The sequence below is a fragment of the Neoarius graeffei genome, chromosome 7 (assembly GCF_027579695.1).
Source record: "Neoarius graeffei isolate fNeoGra1 chromosome 7, fNeoGra1.pri, whole genome shotgun sequence".
Lineage (NCBI taxonomy): Eukaryota > Metazoa > Chordata > Actinopteri > Siluriformes > Ariidae > Neoarius > Neoarius graeffei.
Genome location: NC_083575.1, coordinates 47,331,824 through 47,357,554, shown reverse-complemented (window position 1 = coordinate 47,357,554; position 25,731 = coordinate 47,331,824). Strand labels below are relative to the sequence as shown.

Sequence of the window (25,731 nt, the reverse complement as noted above, 5' to 3'; positions counted from 1 at the left end):
AAAGGGGCATATGTGTCAGCCCTGTGATGACCTGGTGACTTGTCCAGGGTGAACCCCGCCTTTCGCCCGTAGTCAGCTGGGATAGGCTCCAGCTTGCCTGCGACCCTGTAGAACAGGATAAAGCGGCTACAGATAATAGATGGATGGAAAATCCTTAAATGTTTTTCTCCAGAATTTAAGCTTAATAAATAATACTATAAATGATAACCCTAGACTTCATACTTTAATTCCTCGCAAATCCCGAATTCACCAGCAAACATGACTCCACAGAGTAGAGGTGGAGGTCAAGTAGAGAATGCAAGTTTTGGTTGACAAAAATATTGAACTGCACAGGCCTTACTGCAGTGTCCAGATTCATGTCTCCAAAGAAAGTAGGTTACTCTTAAGGGGCAACATCGAACTTCTGATGTAATCTAAAACCTGATTGGTTGAAATTAATCTATGAGAATACAACTGTCCCAAGTCTCCCTGCTCTCCCCTATATCTCGTACTAAATGGTTCATTGCCTGCAGGAGGCTGGATGTATCAGACATGTCTGAGGGTTACTTGCTGAATAAATACAAATGTTAAAGTGCTATCTTGTTTCTCATAAAGAGATTAGTACGGTAGGCATACAGTAAAGAATGGCCTAAAGTTAGTTACACACTCGTTGAGCGCTTTAGTGGGAACACTATACTAATCCTGGCCTCGCGTTCAAAACGGCTTCAATTCTTCATGGCATGGATTCAGGCTCGGACTGGTAATCTGTGATTTTGGGCATTATCCCGGTGGGCCGCTGTACCTCAGACGTGCTTTGGGCCGGCCCTCACAAGTTAACACCGGCCCTGTTCTCTACATAGCAATTACAAGTGACTACTAAGCAATAGAAAATCCGCTATTATGTTTTCGACTAAGCACATCATGATTTATGGGGGGAGCGTGCAGTTTATATACCCCTTACTTTTGATACACATCTTTGTCATGGTGGGCATAGGGTTGCCAACCGTCCCATATTGGGCGGGACATCCCGTTTTTTGGGTAATTTTAATTTGTCCCGTCAGGGACGGATCCTGCCCCTCACTCCAATGCTGTGGTGTAAATCGCGTTATTGCCGTGAGAAGTGTTATTACCGTGAGTCACGGTCATCTGCGATTTAAAATCATTCACTGTCAAAGGCTGCCATATCCTGAATTTTTAAGCTATACTGACAAAATAGGCATCAAATTAAACTAAAGCAGATGGAGCAGCCAGTGGCTACAGCCTAACTGTTCGATAAGGATAGCAGATAGCTTAAAAAAAAAACTTCCGAAACAGGATAGACCTCAGCCTTTCGAAGGGGAGCTTTTCTGCCTCACGCCTGCCTTTGTGATGTCTTTCTCTCTTCTTCTGCTATGAAGCATTGCAGAAGGTTCTTAGGGTTTTCAAATGGACAATTAAGCAACTATCAGGGTTTTACAGCTACAGCAAATACTTTTTCAGGTTATGACATTGCCTTCATAAATATGGCCTGATGAATTATTTGGCCAAAGTTTAAAAGAGAAAAATGAGACAATAATATTAGAATTGTTTGTTATTTTGCATTAAGTTACTTAAAAATATCCATTAATTGGTCTATTAATTTTTAAAAGCTCTATTTTAGAAATGAATTTGTAGTGGCCTACATTTGAAACCCTCACCTAAAGGCAATTCAGTAACTATTTTGGGGCGCTGGGGTGCGCGTACAGGGCCTGTACCGGTACTTGTCCACACCCGGAACAAAGTGTCCCTCATTTGGATATGAGAAAGTTGGCAACCCTAGGTGGGCATGTGGCGTAACTTTATTTTTCTTCTTTTAACTGTAAAATCCTTACAACAAACTAAACTAAAAACTTTGTTGAAGCCAAACTACGATGTTCCTTTTGTATTTGGTGGATTTCTGTTCGAAGATTTTGCAAAAATGTGTAGCGGTGCATGATGGGGTAGGAATCTAATGGCTGTCGTCTACCGTTTGATGTTATGAGTTGCGCAGGTTCATGGGAACACGGATGTGTGTTGTGCATATATTCACTGAATAAATAATGGAAAGAGGTGGCAAAAAGAGAAAAAGGGGGAGCGGAGAAGATTCGCGACAAAAAGCAGAAAGCTCTTCAAGCTGACGCTTCCAAGTGTTTTAAAATAGATAATTTGTTTGCTGTAGCCAGTAGTGCTACTAATAGCGTTGCTGCTAGTGTTCCCGACGTCCCTACTACAAGTTCAACGGGCGAAAATGAGGACAACGTTACTGGAGAGGTCAGTACAGGCTCAAAGCCAAGTGATGTGTATGTTGGGTCGGACTCGGAGGATTCCGTGGCCAGTGAGCAGGTCGAGGGAAAGGACGCACAGGAGATTACAGAACCCGAACTTGTTCATCATGCTCAAATTCATGCTAGCACTTCCGGTTATGGAGCACTACAGCCCAGGAGCACCTGGAGGCATTCATGCTCATGTCAAGTGAAAAAGACATTTTGATGTCCTTGGACACAGACACAATTGTTGACATGGTGGCAGAAAAGAGTAGCCTAATGAGACGCCTTCTCATCACCTAACATGTGCATGGCCATCCCCGAGGCTGTCTCCTGTAAGGTAAAGTAAACACACACACACAAATTCTCCCGATGAGAATGTATCACGTCGACGGGACGACGTTAATTTTAATCCCCCCCACACACATTTTGGAGACACAAAAGCTTGTGTGCTTGTGCTTCTGTTTTGTAATATGTTCAAGGCACGGGCGCAGATAGAGGGGGGGGGCGGGGGGGATTCGTCCCACCCAGATTTAAATTCACCTCGTTCGGTCCCCCCCACTTATAGGGAGGAAAAAACGTCTATGCTGTCTTTCTTTGCATAAGGCAAACCTCACGGAAAAATCAAAAGACTAATTACCATTCGGTTTATTGAGGTGCACAGCAGTACATACATAGTTGCAACTGCGCAGACTGCACAGGTTGCAAGCTCGAGCTTGGTTGCTATGGTTACCCACAACAAGTTTGACAGGCATATCGGGGACAGCTCCTCCTAGTTCAGGACCCCAACACAGCATGATGAAGGGTGCCAAAAGGCAGAAAACGATTGCATCGTTTTAAAAAAAAAAAAAAACGACTGTAAGTAAACTGTGCCTTACTTTATCACATCACCTTGCAATTTTTTGAGAGTCTGTTCAAAGTAATGTCGTAGTGAAAGTAAAATCGTACAGAGTAGAGATGCCTTTCTGGTAGCCGCCTCCTTTCGGTGGCAGCCTGTAGATACAGTGCTCAGAAGGCAGTTTTAATGTTTAATCTGGCGTTCCCTGCCATAATTTCAGCGAGCATATTGTTTCATAAGGAAACTTTGCGAAGAGTTGTTGACTGACTGCCGCTCACGCAACACACAGGCATAGTTAGAAAGTCAGGATGCACTGGTTTACACTTTACACACACACACGTAGCCCAGCCTCTCGCTATGTTTAAGTTGGAACTTAGCGGTTTTAAAACTAGTTTTGCAATTTCTGTGCGTGATGATAATGTGTAAACTTTGGATTTCCATAGGCTATGTTAAAATGTTATCATTGTCCTGGCCTGCAGGTAGTTCCTGGTGATGGCAGTGAGGGAGGTGAAATAACATGTATACACACTACCGTTCAAAAGTTTGGGGTCACCCAGACAATTTTGTGTTTTCCATGAAAAGTCACACTTTTATTTACCACCATAAGTTGTAAAATGAATAGAAAATATAGTCAAGACATTTTTCTGGCCATTTTGAGCATTTAATCGACCCCACAAATGTGATGCTCCAGAAACTCAATCTGCTCAAAGGAAGGTCAGTTTTATAGCTTCTCTAAAGAGCTCAACTGTTTTCAGCTGTGCTAACATGATTGTACAAGGGTTTTCTAATCATCCATTAGCCTTCTGAGGCAATGAGCAAACACATTGTACCATTAGAACACTGGAGTGAGAGTTGCTGGAAATGGGCCTCTATACACCTATGGAGATATTGCACCAAAAACCAGACATTTGCAGCTAGAATAGTCATTTACCACATTAGCAATGTATAGAGTGGATTTCTGATTAGTTTAAAGTGATCTTCATTGAAAAGAACAGTGCTTTTCTTTCAAAAATAAGGACATTTCAAAGTGACCCCAAACTTTTGAACGGTTGTGTGTGTGTGTGTGTGTGTGTGTGTATATATATATATATATATATATATATATATATATATATATATATATATATATACACACACACACACAAAATGGAATCATTTGCTGACAGCTCAGTCCCCCCCAGTTCAAAAATCCTATCTGCGCCCCTGCATAGTTGCAACAACTCACATAAAACAAAACAAAGACTGATATTCGGTTGGTTGAGCTGCGCAGACTGCACAGGTTGCGAGCTCGAGCTTGGTTGCTATGGTTACCCACAACAAGTTTGACAGGCATATCGGGGATAGCTCCTACAACCCCGATTCCAAAAAAGTTGGGACAAAGTACAAATTGTAAATAAAAATGGAATGCAATGATGTGGAAGTTTCAAAATTCCATATTTTACTCAGAATAGAACATAGATGACATATCAAATGTTTAAACTGAGAAAATGTATCATTTAAAGAGAAAAATTAGGTGATTTTAAATTTCATGACAACAACACATCTCAAAAAAGTTGGGACAAGGCCATGTTTACCACTGTGAGACATCCCCTTTTCTCTTTACAACAGTCTGTAAACGTCTGGGGACTGAGGAGACAAGTTGCTCAAGTTTAGGGATAGGAATGTTAACCCATTCTTGTCTAATGTAGGATTCTAGTTGCTCAACTGTCTTAGGCCTTTTTTGTTGTATCTTCCGTTTCATGATGCACCAAATGTTTTCTCTGGGTGAAAGATCTGGACTGCAGTCTGGCCAGTTCAGTACCCGGACCCTTCTTCTACGCAGCCATGATGCTGTAATTGATGCAGTATGTGGTTTGTCATTGTCATGTTGGAAAATGCAAGGTCTTCCCCGAAAGAGACGTCGTCTAGATGGGAGCATATGTTGCTCTAGAACCTGGATATACCTTTCAGCATTGATGGTGTCTTTCCAGATGTGTAAGCTGCCCATGCCACATGCACTAATGCAACCCCATACCATCAGAGATGCAGGCTTCTGAACTGAGTGCTGATAACAACTTGGGTCGTCCTTCTCCTCTTTAGTCCAAATGACACGGCGTCCCTGATTTCTGGAAAGAACTTCAAATTTTGATTCGTCTGACCACAGAACAGTTTTCCACTTTGCCACAGTCCATTTTAAATGAGCCTTGGCCCAGAGAAGACGTCTGCGCTTCTGGATCATGTTTAGATACGGCTTCTTCTTTGAACTATAGAGTTTTAGCTGGCAACGGCGGATGGCACGGTGAATTGTGTTCACAGATAATGTTCTCTGGAAATATTCCTGAGCCCATTTTGTGATTTCCAATACAGAAGCATGCCATGCCTGTATGTGATGCGGTGCCGTCTAAGGGCCCGAAGATCACGGGCACCCAGTATGGTTTTCCGGCCTTGACCCTTACGGACAGAGATTCTTCCAGATTCTCTGAATCTTTTGATGATATTATGCACTGTAGATGATGATATGTTCAAACTCTTTGCAATTTTACACTGTCGAACTCCTTTCTGATATTGCGCCACTATTTGTCGGCGCAGAATTAGGGGGATTGGCGATCCTCTTCCCATCTTTACTTCTGAGAGCCGCTGCCACTCCAAGATGCTCTTTTTATACCCAGTCATGTTAATGACCTATTGCCAATTGACCTAATGAGTTGCAATTTGGTCCTCCAGCTGTTCCTTTTTTGTACCTTTAACTTTTCCAGCCTCTTATTGCCCCATCTCAACTTTTTTGGGATGTGTTGCTGTCATGAAATTTCAAATGAGCCAATATTTGGCATGAAATTTCAAAATGACTCACTTTCGGCATTTGATATGCTGTCTATGTTCTATTGTGAATACAATATCAGTTTTTGAGATTTGTAAATTATTGCATTCCATTTTTATTTACAATTTGTACTTTGTCCCAACTTTTTTGGAATCGGGGTTGTAGTTCAGGACCCCAACACGGCATGATGAAGGGTGCCAAACCGAAAAGGCAGAAAACGATTGCATCGTTTTTTCAAAAAACAATGACTGTAAGTAAACTGTGCCTTACTTTATCATATCACCTTGCAATTTTTTGATAGTCTGTTCAGAGTAATGTCGTAGTGAAAGTAAAATCGTACGGAGTAGAGATGCCTTTCTGGTAGCCTCCTTCTTTCGATGGTAGCCTGTAGATACAGTGCTCAGAAGGCAGTTTTAAGGGCATCAGAGTATATTCCTCGCACAACACATGTTGGGGTTGGGGTTGGTTTGCTGGCAGCTTTGTCCCCCCCAGTTCAAAAAACGTATCTGCGCCCCTGGTTCAAGGTGAAATTGAAATGACAGTGAAAGTGTGTTTTCATGGTGTTTAGGTGTCTAGTATTTGTTCATTGGGGGTTCGGTGTGGACGGGTGGGTGGATGTGTGAGTGCGTGTTTGGGGGTGGTTTCGTCGGGCCAATAGTGGGCTGGTCCAGAGGAAAAATGCCAGGGCCGAAATTTGTTCCCAGTCCGACCCTGCATGGATTCCATAAGATGTTGGAAACATTCCTTTGAGATTCTGGTCCATGTCGACATGATCGCATCACACAATTCCTGCACATTTTGTAGGTGTATTTATACTGCGAATATCCCGTTCCACTATATCTCAAAGGTGTTCCATTGGATTCAGATCCAACGACTGTGAAGAACACTGAATTTGTTATGTTCATGAAATCAGTTTCAGATGACTTTTGCATTGTGACATGGTGCATTATGATGCTGGAAGAGTAAATTGTAGCCATGAAGGGATGTACACGATCAGCAACAATACTCAGATAGGCTGCGGCATTAAAACAATGATTGATTAGTATTAATGGGACCCAAAGTGTGGCAAGAAAACATTCCCCACACCGTTACACCACCTCCACCAGCCTGGACCGTTGATACAAGGCAGGTTGCATCCATGGACTCAACCTACTGTTGGTGTTGGTGCCAAATTCTGACCTTATGATCTGTGTGCCTCAGCAGAAATCAAGATTCATCAGACAAGACTACATTTTTCCAGTCTTCAGCTGGCAAGTTTTGTTGACCCTGTACCCACTGCAGCTCATCTTTCTGTTCTTGGCTGAAATAAGTGGAACTAACATGGCCTACTGCTGTTGTAGCCCATACCTGTCAACGTTCTATGCATTGTGTATTCTGAGATGCATTTCTTCTCACCACAGTTGTACAGTGTGATTATCTGATTTACTGAGTGCGTTTACATGCACATAGAGAAAATCGAATTTCTGCCGTAGCTCGACTGAAATCGAAGTTCTAAATGCCATGGATACACCTTAGCTCGGCTGAAATCGAAACGAACTGGATTTCTCGTAATCGAGCTACGCGACCTAGATTATGCGATTGTAGCCGAGCTACTTAGTGCATGTAACCCTATCGAGCTACGTAGTCAAGCTACTTACTTCCCTTCCGGAAGTGACGAGTGACGAGACTACAAGCGGGAAACACAACAGCCTCGGTCGGCATGACAACAGTAGTAGTAGCGAGCAGCAGAAGAGGTCAGGAGGAACAAGGAGACAAAAAACAAAAACAATTGAACTTTTTGTGTGTTTATTAAGACAAGTTAAATTGTAAGCAAAAAATGGACTTTAGAAAAATATACAATTGTGCAAAATAAGTTGTCTTACAAAACAGTGGTCTGCGCAGGACAGTTTGTAGCCAACAGGTGGCAATGACATGTGGTGTGAATGTAAAGTGGAAATCACTCCTCTTCTTCATGACGACAACCGGAAGTGTACCAACACGATGGGGCGTGTAGCGCCACCTGTGGCTCAGGTGTAAATGTACCTCACACAATAGCTCGATTTCCTTGTGTGCATGTAGGATTGGATTTCTCTGGCACCCCTGCTGGGACCCTTAGCTCGATTACCGACAGCAGCTTGATTTGGATGTGCATGTAAACACACTGACTGTAGCCTTTCTGTCAGCTCAAACCAGTCTGACCATTCTCTCTTGACGTCTCTCATTAACAAGGCGGTCACTGGATGTGCTTTCTTCACTGCACCATTCTGAGTAAACTCTAGATACTGTTTTGTGTGAAAATCCCAGGAGATCAGCAGTTATAGAAATACTGTTGTCTGGTGCCAACAATCATGCCAGTCAATGAGATCACTTTTTTTTTTCCCCCCTTTATAATAGTTGATGTGAACATTAGCTGAAGTTGCTGGCCTGTTTCTGCATGATGTTATGCATTGTACTGCTGCCACATGGTTGGCAGATTAGATAATTACGTACATGAATGAGTAGGTGTACAGGTGTCTGTAATACAGTGCTCGGTGAGTGCATGTCGGCCAAAAAAGACCCGCTAAACATGTCAAAGCTAAATGCTAAACCGGAGAAGAAAAAATAAATAGCTTTGCTCATTTAACCATGTCATATGTGCCTTTGGTGTTTACATTTTAGCATTTTCTATTAATTCCAAGGTTCAGTAGTTCATAAATAATTGAGATTTGGTATGGGATCGATGTTAATGCCACTGAAAGGGCAGCACAACATTAACCTTACCTCCAGGGCTAATGGTTGTTTATGAATCTGTGCCTTTTAACTTAATTGAATCAGTCAGCAGTTGTTTTAACCCTTACACTTCAGTTGTAAGTTGATGAACCTAATTGATGTATTCTTGGGAATTTCTACTTCTGGTAAAGCGTCACAGGCTAAATGATGGATGGTCCTCTATTATTTTAGGATATTTGGTGGATAAGAAGTACCCCAAATCTGCATGTTAACCCCAAGTCTACCCCAGTCTGATGATGTATGCATGTCTTCGTCTAGGACTTCCAGGAAATCGAGAGATCAACATCAAATTATTTCAGGGTTTTTTTAATTGGCAAAAAAAAAAAATCTGAAAGTGTATTCAATTTGTCATTATGGTTGTAGATTAATGGCAAAAAAGTACATTTAAGAAGAAGAAGAAGAACTTTATTCATAATGTGTTGTATATTAAATGTATAATACATACAAAACCTGAAGGAAGCTGAATTCTTTCTGAAGCCACAGTATATAAGTGAACTTGGCCAGTAAAGTCTGACTGTGTGTATTGGTTTTCTCTCCGTAGCCCTATAGAATCCTGTCAGAATTTCTATAAAGACTTCACGTTACAGATCGACATGGCCTTCAATGTCTTCTTCCTACTCTACTTTGGTCTGCGTGTAGGTATTTCTAGACATCAACATCATTTTACGGTCCGTTTGCTTTATCTCACTCATTAAATTCCTATTTTGTTCATATTTTCATGATGTCTCCTCTTTCTCACTTTTTGTCCCCAGTTTATTGCAGCAAACGATAAGCTGTGGTTCTGGCTGGAGGTGAACTCTGTGGTGGATTTCTTTACTGTGCCACCAGTGTTTGTGTCCGTGTATCTTAACAGGAGCTGGCTGGGTAAGTCTCTACTCATCCCCACTTTCCCCTCCCGTTTCCTCTTCTCTCTCCCTCAGCATTAAAGGCAACAGTCACTGCTCATCCAGAGTGACGGAGCCTCTGCTGCTGCTGCGGAGACAGAAAGACCAGACTGGAAGAAGACAAGAAGGAGTGCTGATGGTGGCGAGGAGTCCAACGCAAATGTTAGAGCAGCTTATCTTATTAAAATGAAGCCTGGGTACCAGAGTCACATTCTTTGTCCTGAATGGTTGAGAATAGCTCAGACTCGCCACCTAATGGACAGGCGAGTGACTAGCGATGGTTGAAGAGAGACACGCAGAAAGGAGATGGAGATACTGGATTGGGTTTAGCAGCTGTTTGTCAGCACGGAGACATTAGCGTCTGTGAGAACAGAAGGTACTAAGATGCAGTTCTCTGCTTGAAGGGATCAGTCAGAATGGCTCCGTGCTGATTTGCTTTCTTGATGGTAATGATTTTTTGTATTCTGTTTACAAGTCAAGAGTGACCTGTAGGTCAGGCAAAAGTGCGGTGTCGTTAAACTGGAGGACATTCGTGTGAGTGAGTGTGTGTGAGTAACTGTTTGTCTTTTGGCGGGGGAGGAAGAAGAGCACTAACTCTGTCACTCAAAAGTACTGCAGTGTACACAATAAAAAACAAAAAGAAGCAGATTCACTCCTACACACGCAGACAGCCACATTACTTCCATTCTAAGTCTCCTCATCAGCTAGCAAGATCAATACCGCAGAACTAACTTTACAATAAATGTATGAACACTTTTTCATTTTATTCCTATCACCTTGCTAAGACACAAGTACAAGTTTAAGGATGATGCAATAATTTGTCATGTTACCCTTCTCCCTAAAGACTGTGAAAGTTTAAAACTATCACAGGAGATAAAGCCCTTTGGCACCCAGCTGCGAGATCTGAGAATCAAAGGCTCAAAGATGATGAAATAAACTGAAATAGCCAACGCCGTGTACTCGTACAACAAAACAAATTATAATCAGCATAGAAAGTTTTTTCTTCACAGGAGTAATTCAGCCTCCTTCTTCCGTAAACACACAGCAAGAAAGTCAAATCTGCTCTCGTCGACATGCTGTAATAAAGAGAAATACCGAACACTGAGTAAATCTACTCATCAAAAATTGCTGAATGCAGACTTTCGAAAGAATGTTTATTAACCATATGATGTATAATTCTCATTGGTGCACTTAGAGATGCCACATATTGGACTCAGACCTGACAATAAAAAGACAAAATATGAAAAGGAGAGAAGTCGACAAGATCTTAAAATGTGTCTAAGTGATAAATTGTTCTCATTATTTGGTAGTGTAGGTAGAAGTATTCTTTTGATATATATTTTTTCATTATTAAATGTTATGTATACAACAGGGGCGGCACGGTGGTGTAGTGGTTAGCGCTGTCGCCTCACAGCAAGAAGGTTCGAGTCCCGTGGCCGGCGAGGGCCTTTCTGTGCAGAGTTTGCATGTTCTCCCCGTGTCCGCGTGGGTTTCCTCCGGGTGCTCCAGTTTCCCCCACAGTCCAAAGACATGCAGGTTAGGTTAACTGGTGACTCTAAATTGAGCGTAGGTGTGAATGTGAGTGTGAATGGTTGTCTGTGTCTATGTGTCAGCCCTGTGATGACCTGGCGACTTGTCCAGGGTGTACCCCGCCTTTCGCCCGTAGTCAGCTGGGATAGACTCCAGCTTGCCTGTGACCCTGTAGAACAGGATAAAGCGGCTAGAGATAATGAGATGAGATGTATACAACAGTTTGTTCCAGTTCACTAATTTGATTGGACAAGTATTGTTCTAAGAATGTCTATACTTAATATATATTTAACAATTATTCCACGTGAGCTGATAGTCAATGAGGCACATAGCACCGAGTTGGCTATAAGCTATGTACGACAAGATTCTATCCACATTCACTAGATTTTGAGAAACAGAGCATTTTTTAAAACATTTTTTTGCAAATTCGATAATTAAAAACTTTATACAAAACAGCTGACAAAATAATTTCTGTTTAGAATGTAAACAAACTGGCGAATTGACAGTAGCAAGTTGTGAAAAATGTGATGATAATTCTTGAAAAAAAAAAAACTGTACATTCTTACCATCAAACACTTTTATTCCATATTTTGTTGCTTTTTTGTATTTTTTTGGGTTTTGTTTACGAGTTTTTATTTCATCGTCGGTTGGTTCAGCAACATGTTCCGCCATTTTGCTTTTTGCTTCTCACAGTATAGATAGTTTTCACTGACGTCACAGCATTCCGGGGAACGCCCTCCAGCCGCCATCTTGTGGGGCAAACAAAACGGACCATCGCCATTACCAGCTACATTATCTCGGACGAATTTATGAAGTTATATAGTCAATTTTCTAAAATAAAGATCAATGTCGGCAAAATCAAGCAAACAGAAGTATGTAGATACACATCTCACGGTATGCAGCCAAACTGGCCTTGATTGGGGGAATTGACCCCTACGAAGTGGACAAAGATGCATTTTCAAGTGACTATGCAGGGCTGCCAAAGCCTGAAACTGCCAAAGCCTGCTCCAAGCCTGAAACTGACTGCATCAAACTTTAAAGGCTGTCTGATATATACAACTTTATATATTCACAGCGCGCCTTTTGGCGGATGCCGCTTTTTTCACGGCTGAATCGCGCAGATCCGATTTTTTTTTTTTTTTTTTTTAGGGGGGGCGTTGGAGTGTCTGATTATAATTTCAAAGTAAATTCTGTATTAAAATTACTAAATAAGCAAATCCGTTACAGTCCATGAAACAGGAAGTATAAGGATGAGAAAAAAACAATTTAAATCGCAAAGCTGCGCACATTTGCGCAGCCCAAATGTGCGCAGCTTTGCGATTTAAATTGTTTTTTTCTCATCCTTATACTTCCTGTTTCATGGACTGTAACGGATTTGCTTATTTAGTAATTTTAATACAGAATTTACTTTGAAATTATAATCAGACACTCCAACGCCCCCCCCTAAAAAAAAAAAAAATCGGATCTGCTCGATTCAGCCGTGAAAAAGGCAGCATCCGCCAAAAGGCGCGCTGTTTGCATCCCAAACACAAATCAAATCATACAGAATAGACCTAAAATGTTTTTCAAAAATGCCCCTTGCGTGAGTGAAGTGACAAGTTTCACATAGAAACGTGACAAACGAGCGATATTAAGTGTACATTACAATGTAAACGTACACTCAGCGGTTCCAGTTAGGCATCCTCCAGAGATTGTTTACACGATGTTTTGGTTTCCAAAAACAAACTTAAACACAATTGATTGTTTATTTAAACAACTTACCACTTATAAAATGATCGGAGCAGACTTTGCTGTGTTTGGAAGGCTGATAATCCTTGCGGTTGATTCTCGCAAGCCATAGATTTCTCCTTTGTATGCTGAGTTTGTTTGCTCGCCTTCGTGCTCCCGTACAGTGGGAATTCCATAAAAGCTCCGCTTGACGTCATCATCTGACCTATTACGACAGCCGTGAATACAACAGGTGTGCACCATTGCTAGCTTTAAATAGCCTGCTTGGGTTCTTTTGAAGACTTTGTACTCGCGCGTTACAATGTGTGCTCAGTCACCCGTATGGTAAGCTTGACCCGCAAGATGGCCGCCACTAGGGAATCCCCGACTCTGCGACGTCATGTGAAAGCTATCTATATGAGCTGATATCCTAGTAGTAGAGTAGCCAATCAGAGCGCACGATTGCTCATATCCAGTGAATATGGATAGAATAATAATGTATTTATTTATATTTAGTATAACAGCACTGGTACATTTCACTGTTTGGATCCCTCCACTTGTTTGTGTTCACTGCATGCAATTTCAGTTCTAGTCGAGTTTATCCGTATAGCGCTTTTAACAATGGACATTGTCGCAAAGCAGCTTTACAGAAAATTAAAGGCTTTAAACATGAGCTAATTTTATGCCTAATTTATCCCCAATGAGCAAGCCTAGCAAAAGTTTGTAGCAAAAGTTCTTTACATTGAAACTGTTACTGCACTTACTATGGGGTATCAGTTGGTCTGTGTGTTGCTTGGCAACACCCAATGTTCTGTTCTGCTGTGGATTCTTTGGGCATTATTCTCGTTGGATGGTGCAAAAAAAAGTATTTGGCCAGATTTTTCTGAAATGTCAGTTACTCTATTTTAATGTCTTGTTTAAAGACCTGTTGTTTAAAAGCAATATCACACTTGCAATAGTGCACTTGTATTAAAGCTCAGTACAGCTGTGATTACCTATGGCCTTGTGCCTGTAGCCAAATCACAGCTGTGCTTATTTTCAGCGTAATGACACTCTTGCTTGTGTGATATTGCTTAAAGATTGAATGATGAGGGATGGCACAGCGGTACTGGCGGTAATGTTGATGCTTCCCACCTCCAAGGTTCTCAGTTAGATCCTGACCATCACAGTGACCATCTGTGTGGAATCCTTGTGGGTTTCGTCTGGGTTCCTCTGACTCCCAACTCAAAACTCTCAACCCCAAAACCATGCTAGTAGGTGAATTGGTAAAAAGATAAATTGCCCCGGTGTGTTAATGTGTGTTCTGGTGTCCCAACAGGATGTGTTCATATCTCGCGACCAGTGTTCCTGGGATAGGCTTTGTATCCCGTATAATCCTGATAGTATTCTTACAGATTACTTGCGATGCAACACTGCCACCTGGTGGTTAGATGCAGTGCTGTTAAGCCCCTCTGTTTTACACCGAGAAGCAGCCTTTATTTGTTACATATACATTACAACAGTGTTTCTCAACCATTGGGTGAAGTGCTATCTAGTGGGCCGCCAATTTTTTTTCCAATTTGAAGCTAATTTTTAGTAGGGTATAATTGCTGTGTTGTATCCGACGTCACAGCTGCCACAGTTGATATGCAAGACGTAAAGTAGTGGTCAGCTAAGCTCACTGTTCATAAAACGTTACTATCACTGGGGCGCCTTACTAGTCGTTAAAATGCCCTACACCTGCATTGTTTTGGGCTGCGCGAATCAAACAAACCGTGAGACTGATAAAAGTTTCTTCCGCGTTTCCCATGAAGTGATAAAGGGTGAAAGAGTAAAGGATTTTACCAAAAGACAACGAGAAAGGTGGCTCTTGAACCTTTCACTGTGATGGAAGGGCGCTGAGTCGAAGAACGCTCGAGTTTGCAGTGATCACTTTGTGAAAGGTTTGTAAATTCCTCTGATTTAATTTGTTTGGGTTTACAAGTGTGTTTTCTTGCCATTTTCCTGTATTTTGTGATGTTTTGAAGTTCAGGAGATGCTCAAGTCCTCAGATGTGTTTTTGTTTACTGTTTGATCGTGGTTGCCGTATTGTAAACTAACACGTATACAATATACGTAATACCCAGGTCTTTAAAGGGGTTTCTGTGAATCTTTGTGAATGATTTACCTGGAAGAAAGGAGCAGGGAGGATTGAGAATCGAGCAGCTGTGGTTTGTTTACACCCAGTGGTAAAACTTGTAGCGTCATAGCAATCATCGCAAAGATGTGGACAAAAAGCCCAGAAATGCTACTTACCCAGGCGTAAACAATACAGGATTTATCTTGTAGTGTCCTGATCCTCAGATCTTTAACCCAGCCACGTATAAAAAGTTGTTCTCCTCCACGCTCTTCCAGGTTTACATCTGTGTGCCCATGTAGAACAATGTCTGCAGCACCAGGTAGTTTGAGATGTCGGGAACTCAACAGATGGATAATTTTCCAACTTGTAGGAAAAATCCTTCTTTGTTAGCATGTAAGGATCTAATCCCATTGAGTGGTTTCTATATCCACTTCTTCTGAGTGTACTTCTTGGTTTTAATAACTTGCTTGTTTGCTGTACACAAACATGGCAATAAGTTCTTGTGTTAATGGACCAGACTCCACTTTTGGATCATTAATCCCTTTTGAGTGAGAATGCCCTGCATGCATGGTTTTATGTTGGCTTCTGGAACATCTCATCTCATTATCTCTAGCCGCTTTATCCTTCTACAGGGTCGCAGGCAAGCTGGAGCCTATCCCAGCTGACTATGGGCGAAAGGCGGGGTACACCCTGGACAAGTCGCCAGGTCATCACAGGGCTGACACATAGACACAGACAACCATTCACACTCACATTCACACCTACGCTCAATTTAGAGTCACCAGTTAACCTAACCTGCATGTCTTTGGACTGTGGGGGAAACCGGAGCACCCGGAGGAAACCCACACGGACACGGGGAGAACATGCAAACTCCACACAGAAAGGCCCTCGCCGGCCCCGGGGCTCGAACCCGGACCTTCTTGCTGTGAGGCGACAGCGCTAACCACTACACCACCGTGCCACCCCAAATACAACACCTACAATTAAAAATAGTTTTTATTGCATTTATTTAATTCCTGGGCTCCCGTCTGTAACAGGGCATGATGTTGCATCCCATGAATGCACTTAACAATAGATTATTAGATTCTAATAGAATAGATGAGCCAAAATAATTGGGGATCTTTTTTAATGGGCCCGACTCGTTACAAGTATGAATAGGTGGGCCTTAAAGCAGAAAAGGCTGAGAACTTTTGCATTACAGCACAGTGAAATCCTGGCACCTGAAGACCCCTCCTTTTACATGACAGGCCCACTGTTGCATTCTGGGAGCCATTTTGTTGGATTGTGCTCTTCAAACTGTGCTTAAGTTCTGAGTTTGAGAAATTAATTTCCCAATTCGAGGCAGAGCTGTTGTGAATGCAATGTGCAAGAATGACGACTGCATGAAGTCCCAGGATTTCCTTCGACAACTCCAGTCTTACTAAAGTACCTGTCGTTTCAGTGAAGCTCTTAAACTGTATGTAATGAAATATTTGTAGTGTGTGATATGTATATATTTCAAAACTAAACATTCTAGTGTGTATGATGCAGTGTGAGGAGTGTTGTGCTCTGAGGGGTGTATATGTGAGAGAGACTGAAAGAATGTGAGTGTCTGAGAAGGAAGATGAGACAAAGTAGTGACTTAAAAATGATTTTATTGCTCCGTTAATTACATCATTCATAGCATCAGTCCGTTATTCATAGCGATGGTCTGTTATACAGACCGTAGAATGCCGTAACTGACCAATCAGGGTGTGGCATTAAAGGACATGGGACATGAAACATAAAAGCACGCTATATCAGTTTCTTTCCATTAAAAATATGAATTAATTGCATCAACAAATACAAAATCATCTATTAAATTCAGCAAAATCGTTATATTCGTGATGATTATATGGCATTTCTGCTCGAGCTCCGATATGCATATTTTACAACCGGAAGAGCCGCTGTCACATGATCATACGTCACAAAAACTTTCGGGCACAGCACAAGCGGGTAGATGAATGGAGAAGTGAATGATAAGAAAATTGTTTTTATAGTCTTTAACGTACATTGGACATCATGGTGTATTGTGCTGCTTATGGTTGCAATAATTCCAATGGGAAATGCCCCGGAGTAAGTTTTTTTGCATTCCCCAAGGACCCGAAGCTGAGGAAAGTGTGGGCTCACTACTGCCGTAGAAAAAACTTTGCACCTACTGTTTCCCACAAACTGTGTTCGGACCATTTCACTGAGGATTCTTTCAACATTAATACTCAGGTACTGCGCGATATTAATTGCCAAGCCAAATTTAAGAGGCCGTATAGCCGGGTTCATGGAGGCAGTGATAGCGCCATAATATACAGGGCTTAACATTCCTACAACTGTAGAGACAGTCAAGAAATCCTGTAAAATTAATGGACATTTAAATAAATGTTAAGTTATGTTGGTAAGTTTGTTTAACTTTTCTTAATTTTCATCTCTTTCGCCAAATGGCGTAGTGTTGTTGGCTGTGTGATGGCGTTTCGCCATTTTGAATGTTTTCATCTCGGACTCTGGAAGCATTGTATCTCAATCAATCTCGAAAAATATCAGCAAAAAAAAAAACTAGCTTGCAACGGACTTTAGCTAGATCTATGATGAACTTTCAGTGTATAATACAAAAATAATACTTCTTTCAACAGATCATTAGCCTTTGAGCAGAATTGTTTTTAACTTACCAGGAAGTGTTATCGAGCCGACCGCTTTCAGTTTCATGGGGATTGAATGAACTCTCACTCTCAGAATCATCTGACCCGTCAGAGTAAAGACAAGATCCATGTTCATGTGAATTTCCAGCTATCGGTTCGAATTGATAGGGTCTAACTTCACATCTCTGTGAAACATCGGGAATGTCACTGTCGATGGTGTCCATTTCGGTAACCTGTTTACATTAGATTCCCAAGCGCTGGCTCCTTGGAAAGTTTTTGTGACGTCACGGGTCACGTGACCACCTAGCTCATTAACGAATCCTTGTTTTACGCTGATGTATAAAAAAGTTGAATAATGTGATGATTTTCACATTTTTGATGCCCTGCAGTGATTTAGATGGCATTTCTTATGTCCTTTGTACATAATTATACCCAGAAAAAAATCCATGTCCCATGTCCTTTAATATTCAGAACATGCGCTTGCAGTGTTTTACAAACTGTGTCCCAAACACTGTATTTCACTGTGAATCCAGGACAGTGTTTTCTGAAAAATGATATTTTACTATTTCCTTGTCATCTAATATAATAATTCTACACTGTGTTTTCTATGTTAAAAAAACAAAACATAGCATCTACTATACGAGTGCAACATTCATTCCACTTCACTTGACCTTTCCCTGCTTAATAAAACAGCAAAATACTAACTTAAACTTGCCAGACTTGTAGTAGGCACAACCTGGAGTTACGGTTATTTACTCCTTTTATCATCAAAACTGTTTAGAAAACCACACACACTGTGATCTACCTTAAAATCGCAGTAGATGGTGACAGAACTGCGATTTTCATTCGATGAAAATCACAGTTGGAGAAGTGTTAAAGATGCTAATGCCATGGGGTCTGAAAATCTTTTACTTTGGTTAATTAAGCATTCACACCAGGCAGCGTACAAGTTCACTTCTCCTGTAACTTCAAATGTGTTATAATGTATTAAATAGTGTCCTCACTAGTTTGTTCTTTGTGTGCGGAGTTTAATCGTTTTCACCCAGAAATACGAAACTGGCAAGCGGAAGTAGGAGGCGTTATGACAGCACCTAGTGGCTTTTCAGGAAACTCTTTTACACTTAGAGTGAACATTTGTTATGTAAATGTAAGACTCTGCGTATACACAGGTTGCACATTTCCTGCTGTTATTAGGGCTGTGCTAATAATCACCCTTATTGTTTTGATTCTCAGTCACCGCAAAATGATCTAAGCTGAAAACAGCATCTCATTAAAGCACCTGTACTCTCATTAAAGTATGAAAGAAGTACACTAGATTGCCAAAAGTATTCGCTCACCTGCCTTGACTCACATATGAGCTTAAGTGACGTCCCATTCCTAATCCATAGGGTTCAATATGACGTCGGTCCACCCTTTGCAGCTAGAACAGCTTCAACTCTTCTGGGAAGGCTGTCCACGAGGTTTAGGAGTGTGTTTATGGGAATTTTTGACCATTCTTCCAGAAGCGCATTGTGAGGTCACATGCTGATGTTGGACGAGAAGGCCTGGCTCTCAGTCTCCGCTCCAATTCATCCCAAAGGTGTTCTATCGGGTTGAGGTCAGGACTCTGTGCAGGCCAGTCAAGTTCATCCACACCAGACTCTGTCATCCATGTCTTCATGGACCTTGCTTTGTGCACTGGTGCACAGTCATGTTGGAAGAGGAAGGGGCCAGCTCCAAACTGTAAAAACAGTCTGCATGCCTAGGTGCTTGATTTTATACACCTGTGGCCATGGAAGTGATTGGAACACCTGATTCCGATCATTTGGATGGGTGAGCAAATACTTTTGGCAATATAGTGTATGTAATACCTATACATTTACAACTTGTTTGGGTAAACGTGTATGAAACAAACACACACACCATCACGCACACATTTCATCCGCAGAATGTAAACGGTTGTAGCATACTGTATTATCACTCTAACGCAATATTCAGTGTTACTTTATGGAACAGACTGGAGACAGAAATAAAACAAAGTGCAAATATAAATCTGTTTAAAAAAGGTACAAAAAATATTTTTAAACAAGTATATAGAAGAGGAAGTATGTTATGATTAGGGATAAATAGAATAGGGTTGATTGTTATATTTGAACTAACTTAGTATATGGTATATATTTATTTATGGGGATAGTTTATATATTCATATTTACAGGGATATGTATGTAGTAGATATTTATTTTTTTATTATATATTTATATAGATATTTATGAAGTGTGTGTGTGTATATATATATATATATATATATATATATATATATATATGTATATATGTGTGTGTGTGTGTGTGTGTGTATATATATATATATATATATATATATATATGGTATGTAGTATATATTTATTTTTGTAATTAAATATCTCATCTCATCATCTCTAGCCGCTTCATCCTGTTCTACAGGGTCGCAGGCAAGCTGGAGCCTATCCCAGCTGACTATGGGCGAAAGGCGGGGTACACCCTGGACAAGTCGCCAGGTCATCACAGGGCTGACACATAGACACAGACAACCATTCACACTCACATTCACACCTACGGTCAATTTAGAGTCACCAGTTAACCTAACCTGCATGTCTTTGGACTGTGGGGGAAACCGGAGCACCCGGAGGAAACCCGCGCGGACACGGGGAGAACATGCAAACTCCACACAGAAAGGCCCTCGCCGGCCCCGGGGCTCGAACTCGGACCTTCTTGCTGTGAGGCGACAGCGCTAACCACTACACCACCGTGCCGCCCGTAATTAAATATTTATATAGATATTTATGAAGTGTATATATATGGTATGTAGTATATATTTATTTTTGTAATTATATATTTATGTAGATATTCATGAAGTGTATATATGGTATATATTTTTATAGGTGTATTAATGTAGTTTGGATTTCGGGGTAGTTAAAAAGGGGTGGGAAATTAAAAAAGTATTGTACTTCTTCCCACTCCTTTTTCGAACAATGTGCGGTGTTTTGTAATATCTTAGCTCTTTGTTATTTTATTTATTTTTTTAATTTCTCGTTTTCTTTCTTTTGTATGTACAAATAGTTACATACATTTTTTATACATGTTCGAAATAAAAATAAATTCATTCATTCACTTTCAGAACTTTACCATACACTGCCTTGAGTTAATGTTTTTCTTTTTCTTCTTCTTCCTTTTTTTTGTTTACCTCTTAGCACACTGAGACAAAAGAAAGTAGCTAATAGCCAGAGACCCTCTACGTATGAGAAAATGTCATTTGCTGCAAAGGTTTCTTTGGGTTTGGAAGCCCACTGCAAACTGCTGCAGACCAAACTATTTTACAAAATTGGGGAAATATTAATTGATAGGATGAGTCATAAATGTTGCTGAAAAGTGAGTGAGTGAATATTTTGCACATCATTTTGTTTGTTTTTGTGAAAATTAAAATAAGTGCAGTCAATGTCTTGTTAAAAATTCACACACCTTTTGAATACCCCTCCATTTTTACCCAGGGTATTTTGAATGCGTGAAATGTACAAACCATATTTCGTTAATATAAACCAAAATTATCGCCTACTTGGTCTGAAGCCCAACACTGTGAGGGAGAGTGATGCAAACATGTGAAATAACAAGTTAAATCCGTTTTAAACCCATGGGATGTCTATTGACTTTAGCCATCTGCATTGAAGTGAAAAAGTGCTTTGAGAAAGCTGTACGAAACCTGCATATTTCACTTTGATTACATCTTGGTTCTTTATGTCTTGTTTTCCAGGTCTGAGATTTCTAAGAGCCTTGAGACTGATACAGTTCTCAGAAATTTTACAGTTTTTGAATATCTTAAAAACAAGGTAAGGCTGACCACTTGCACAAACGCATCCATCATTTTCCTTTGTTGCTAAGAAAAGTGACGGTAAGACTTTAAAGGTACAATAAGTAGTAAACTGTTTCTCTTCCATGTTGCATATTACTCCCTACTCCTGACTCATCACCTGTCTGGTCGCAAAGCTCGGCAAAGCATTCTGATCATGAATCATGATCACTCTAACCACTCTAAAATTGTACCTCAGGTCTCCATAGTGAACTTCCTCTTCTTATCACTGTATAGCTGTCTGCACCTACACTACCGTTCAAAAGTTTGGGGTCACTTTGAAATGTCCTTATTTTTGAAAGAAAAGCACTGTTCTTTTCAATGAAGATCCCTTTAAACTAATCAGAAATCCACTCTATACATTGCTAATGTGGTAAATGACTATTCTAGCTGCAAATGTGTGGTTTTTGGTGCAATATCTACATAAGTGTATAGAGGCCCATTTCCAGTAACTACAGTGGTGCTTGAAAGTTTGTGAACCCTTTAGAATTTTCTATATTTCTGCATAAATATGACCTAAAACATCATCAGATTTTCACACAAGTCCTAAAAGTAGATAAAGAGAACCCAGTTAAACAAATGAGACAAAAATATTATACTTGGTCATTTATTTATTGAGGAAAATGATCCAATATTACATATCTGTGAGTGGCAAAAGTATGTGAACCTTTGCTTTCAGTATCTGGTGTGACCCCCTTGTGCAGCAATAACTGCAATTAAATGTTTCCGGTAACCGTTGATCAGTCCTGCACACCGGCTTGGAGGAATTTTAGCCCATTCCTCCATACAGAACAGCTTCAACTCTGGGATGTTGGTGGATTTCCTCACATGAACCGCTCACTTCAGGTCCTTCCACAACATTTCGATTGGATTAAGGTCAGGACTTTGACTTGGCCATTCCAAAACATTAACTTTATTCTTCTTTAACCATTCTTTGGTAGAACAACTTGTGTGCTTAGGGTCGTTGTCTTGCTGCATGACCCACCTTCTCTTGAGATTCAGTTCATGGACAGATGTCCTGACATTTTCCTTTAGAATCCACTGGTATAATTCATAATTCATTGTTCCATCAATGATGGCAAGCCTTCCTGGCCCAGATGCAGCAAAACGGGCTCAAATCATGATACCACCACCATGCTTCACAGATGGGATAAGGTTCTTATGCTGGAATGCAGTGTTTTCCTTTCTCCAAACAGAACACTTCTCATTTAAACCAAAAAGTTCTATTTTGATTTCATCTGTCCACAAAACATTTTTCCAATAGTCTTCTGTTTTTATGAGGTCCTTTAGCACACTGCAGACAAGCAGCAATGTTCTTTATGGAGAGCAGTGGCTTTCTCCTTGCAGCCCTGCCATGCACACCATTTGTTGTTCAGTGTTCTCCTAATGGTGGACTCATGAACATTAACATTAGCCAATGTGAGAGAGGCCTTCAGTTGCCTAGAAGTTACCCTGGGGTCCTTTGTGACCTCGCCAACTATTACACACCTTGCTCTTGGAGTGATCTTTGTTGGTCGACCACTCCTGGGGAGGGTAACAATGGTCTTGAATTTCCTCCATTTGTACACAATCTGTCTGACTGTGGATTGGTGGAGTCCAAACTCTTTAGAGATGGTTTTGTAACCTTTTCCAGCCTGATGAGCATCAACAACGCTTTTTCTGAGGTCCTCAGAAATCTCCTTTGTTCGTGCCATGATACACTTCCACAAACATGTGTTGTGAAGATCAGACTTTGATAGATCCCTGTTCTTTAAATAAAACAGGGTGCCCACTCACACCTGATTGTCATCCCATTGATTGAAAACACCTGACTCTAATTTCACCTTCAAATTAACTGCTAATCCTAGAGGTTCACATACTTTTGCCACTCACAGATATGTAATATTGGATCATTTTCCTCAATAAATAAATGACCAAGTATAATATTTTTGTCTCATTTGTTTAACTGGGTTCTCTTTATCTACTTTTAGGACTTGTGTGAAAATCTGATGATGTTTTAGGTCATATTTATGTAGAAATATAGAAAATTCTAAAGGGTTCACAAACTTTCAAGCACCACTGTATCACTCCAGTGTTCTAATGGTACAATGTGTTTGCTCATTGCCTCAGAAGGCTAATGGATGATTAGAAAACCCTTGTACAATCATGTTAGCACAGCTGAAAACAGTTGAGCTCTTTAGAGAAGCTATAAAACTGACCTTCCTTTGAGCAGGTTGAGTTTCTGGAGCATCACATTTGTGGGGTCGATTAAATGCTCAAAATGGCCAGAAAAATGTCTCGACTATATTTTCTATTCATTTTACAACTTATGGTGGTAAATAAAAGTGTGACTTTTCATGGAAAACACAAAATTGTCTGGGTGACCCCAAACTTTTGAACGGTAGTGTACATCATTCAGTAGTCTGTTATTCTGATATTCACTTCATCTTATTGTACCTTTAAACTATACTGAGCTCACTTTAGTGCTTTCCCGTGTTCATTCTCTCATGCTCAGGAGTTTGGTGCTCATCCCGAGTTTTCATCCCGCCACCTCTCAGAAAGCGCTCTATACTTAATGCTCCATTCCAGAAGTCAGGTTTAAAGCCCAGCAGAGCATGTTCTGTTTTAACTCCACACTGTGTCTCCTCTTAGCATGCTGTAGGTAAGAAAGCAGGAGGAGTGGGGAGTGTGAACCCTGAAGCTGAGGCTCATTCAGAACAGGCTCTTCATTGGTTTCTTCCACAGCAGAGTAGGCATGGGAAATGCGTTTCCTTACCGGAGATGTTACAGGAGAGGGGAAAAATAACCTGCACTCACTTGTCAGAAGGCTGTTAGATGGTTATATAATTTGCCCAAACAAATAAACACACACACACACTTGTATGTTAACTAAAATGCCTTAGACAGCCACTCCCAAAAAAGGCAAAACTGCTAGGTGTTATTTTAGAGGCTGTCCACACGGCAACGGATTCAGGTGAATCTGATAAAATTGTTTATCGTTTCGGCCTGGCGTCCACACGGCACCGGCGTTTTGGGTGCCCCAAAACGAGAACGGGTTCCAGAGTGGAAAAATCTGGCAACGGCGCCGTTGCGAAGTCGTCTGGATGAGTAGAACAGATTTGTTTACGATGACGTCACAACCACATGACTAGAACAAGCAGCACTCTCGCTGTTTTGTATGAACCACTGCATTGCATTCACTTTTGTGTACAGCTTTTCTTTTAAATAAACAAGTAACTGAACCATTTCTTGAATTTCTTTTTTTTTTTATTGGATAAGACTGCTTTTCAAAATGTTCACACACAATATAAAAAGTTATATAAATTATATAAAAATGCTTTTCAAAATGTTCACACACAATAAGAAAATTAAGTTATATAAAACTATGCACACTAATAAAACTAATTTGTACACACAGAAGGCACGATTTCCTCGCGTAGTCGCAGCCATCTTCTTCTTGTTGTTGTGTGCTTGTTCCTGTGAGTGCTTCACGCCGGGTAGAAGAAGGGGTTTATGCGCATGCGTCCTACTTCTATTGTTCTGGTGTCTCCGATGGGACCGTCTTACAGCGCATGTAGAGGTGTGGCATGTGTATTGCATCGTTTTCAGCAAGCGTTGCGTTGCCATATGAACCTGATAATTTACTGATCCGTTGCCCATGTGGACGCGATATTTTTTTAAATAAAATCTCGTTGCCGTTGTCGTGTGGATGTAGCCTCGGTCATCAGAGTGTACTAGCAGCGAAAAAGTAGCAACATCTGAGATCGGCTGTAGACATGGATGGCGTTATGTTAACTGAAATGTTCTTTTGTGATAACTTGTGTATTTGCTCCCAGCAAGAGGTGACGTGGCAGTGTTCATGGCCAGCCTCGTGTGTGTGTGTCGGGCTCAGTAGATGACTGATTTATCTGTACGCCAGTGCGATGTGTTTCACTTTGAGAGGTGTGACGTAACTCTCGTCTCTCACAGTAATTCCATCAAGCTGGTGAACCTGTGTTCCATCTTCATAAGCACATGGCTCACAGCTGCAGGATTCATTCATCTGGTGAGTGAGAAAACACACACAAAGTACCCCCCCAGCCCCTTCAAAGGAGTAAGCGTACAGGTGTAGGTAAAAATATTAAAAACCCTGTATTTGTAGTTTTTTTTTTTTTTTTTTTAAATCTAGCAGAAATACTAAAAATTCAGTTTTTCTTTTTATTCCCTTATCAGGATATACCAGAGGACATCTGTGCCACTAGATGGCAGCAGAAACTCTGCTCTACAGTAAAGCCACCTGTTTGGTTTCTCTCTCAGTTGAAGCACGCAAAAACCCCTCTTGTGTGCCCCACTTTCAGTGGTGGCTGTAATCTAAGGAAACAGTAGATGGCTGTAAAGGATCAGGCTTGGAGCTGAACCCGGAG

At 40.9% G+C, this 25,731-nt stretch overlaps 1 protein-coding gene across 5 annotated transcripts in view; it reads left to right on the top strand.

Annotated features, from left to right (window-relative positions):
• The window catches only part of kcnma1a (potassium large conductance calcium-activated channel, subfamily M, alpha member 1a), a 372,710-nt gene that overhangs the window by 252,988 nt on the left and 93,991 nt on the right, over positions 1-25,731 (top strand). For all 5 annotated transcript variants that reach the window (XM_060925806.1, XM_060925802.1, XM_060925803.1 and 2 more), the window contains exons 4-7: positions 9,165-9,258; positions 9,376-9,487; positions 21,254-21,329; positions 25,298-25,373. In XM_060925806.1, coding sequence (XP_060781789.1) covers positions 9,165-9,258; positions 9,376-9,487; positions 21,254-21,329; positions 25,298-25,373 — 358 coding nt within the window. The remainder of the gene's footprint in view (positions 1-9,164; positions 9,259-9,375; positions 9,488-21,253; positions 21,330-25,297; positions 25,374-25,731) is intronic.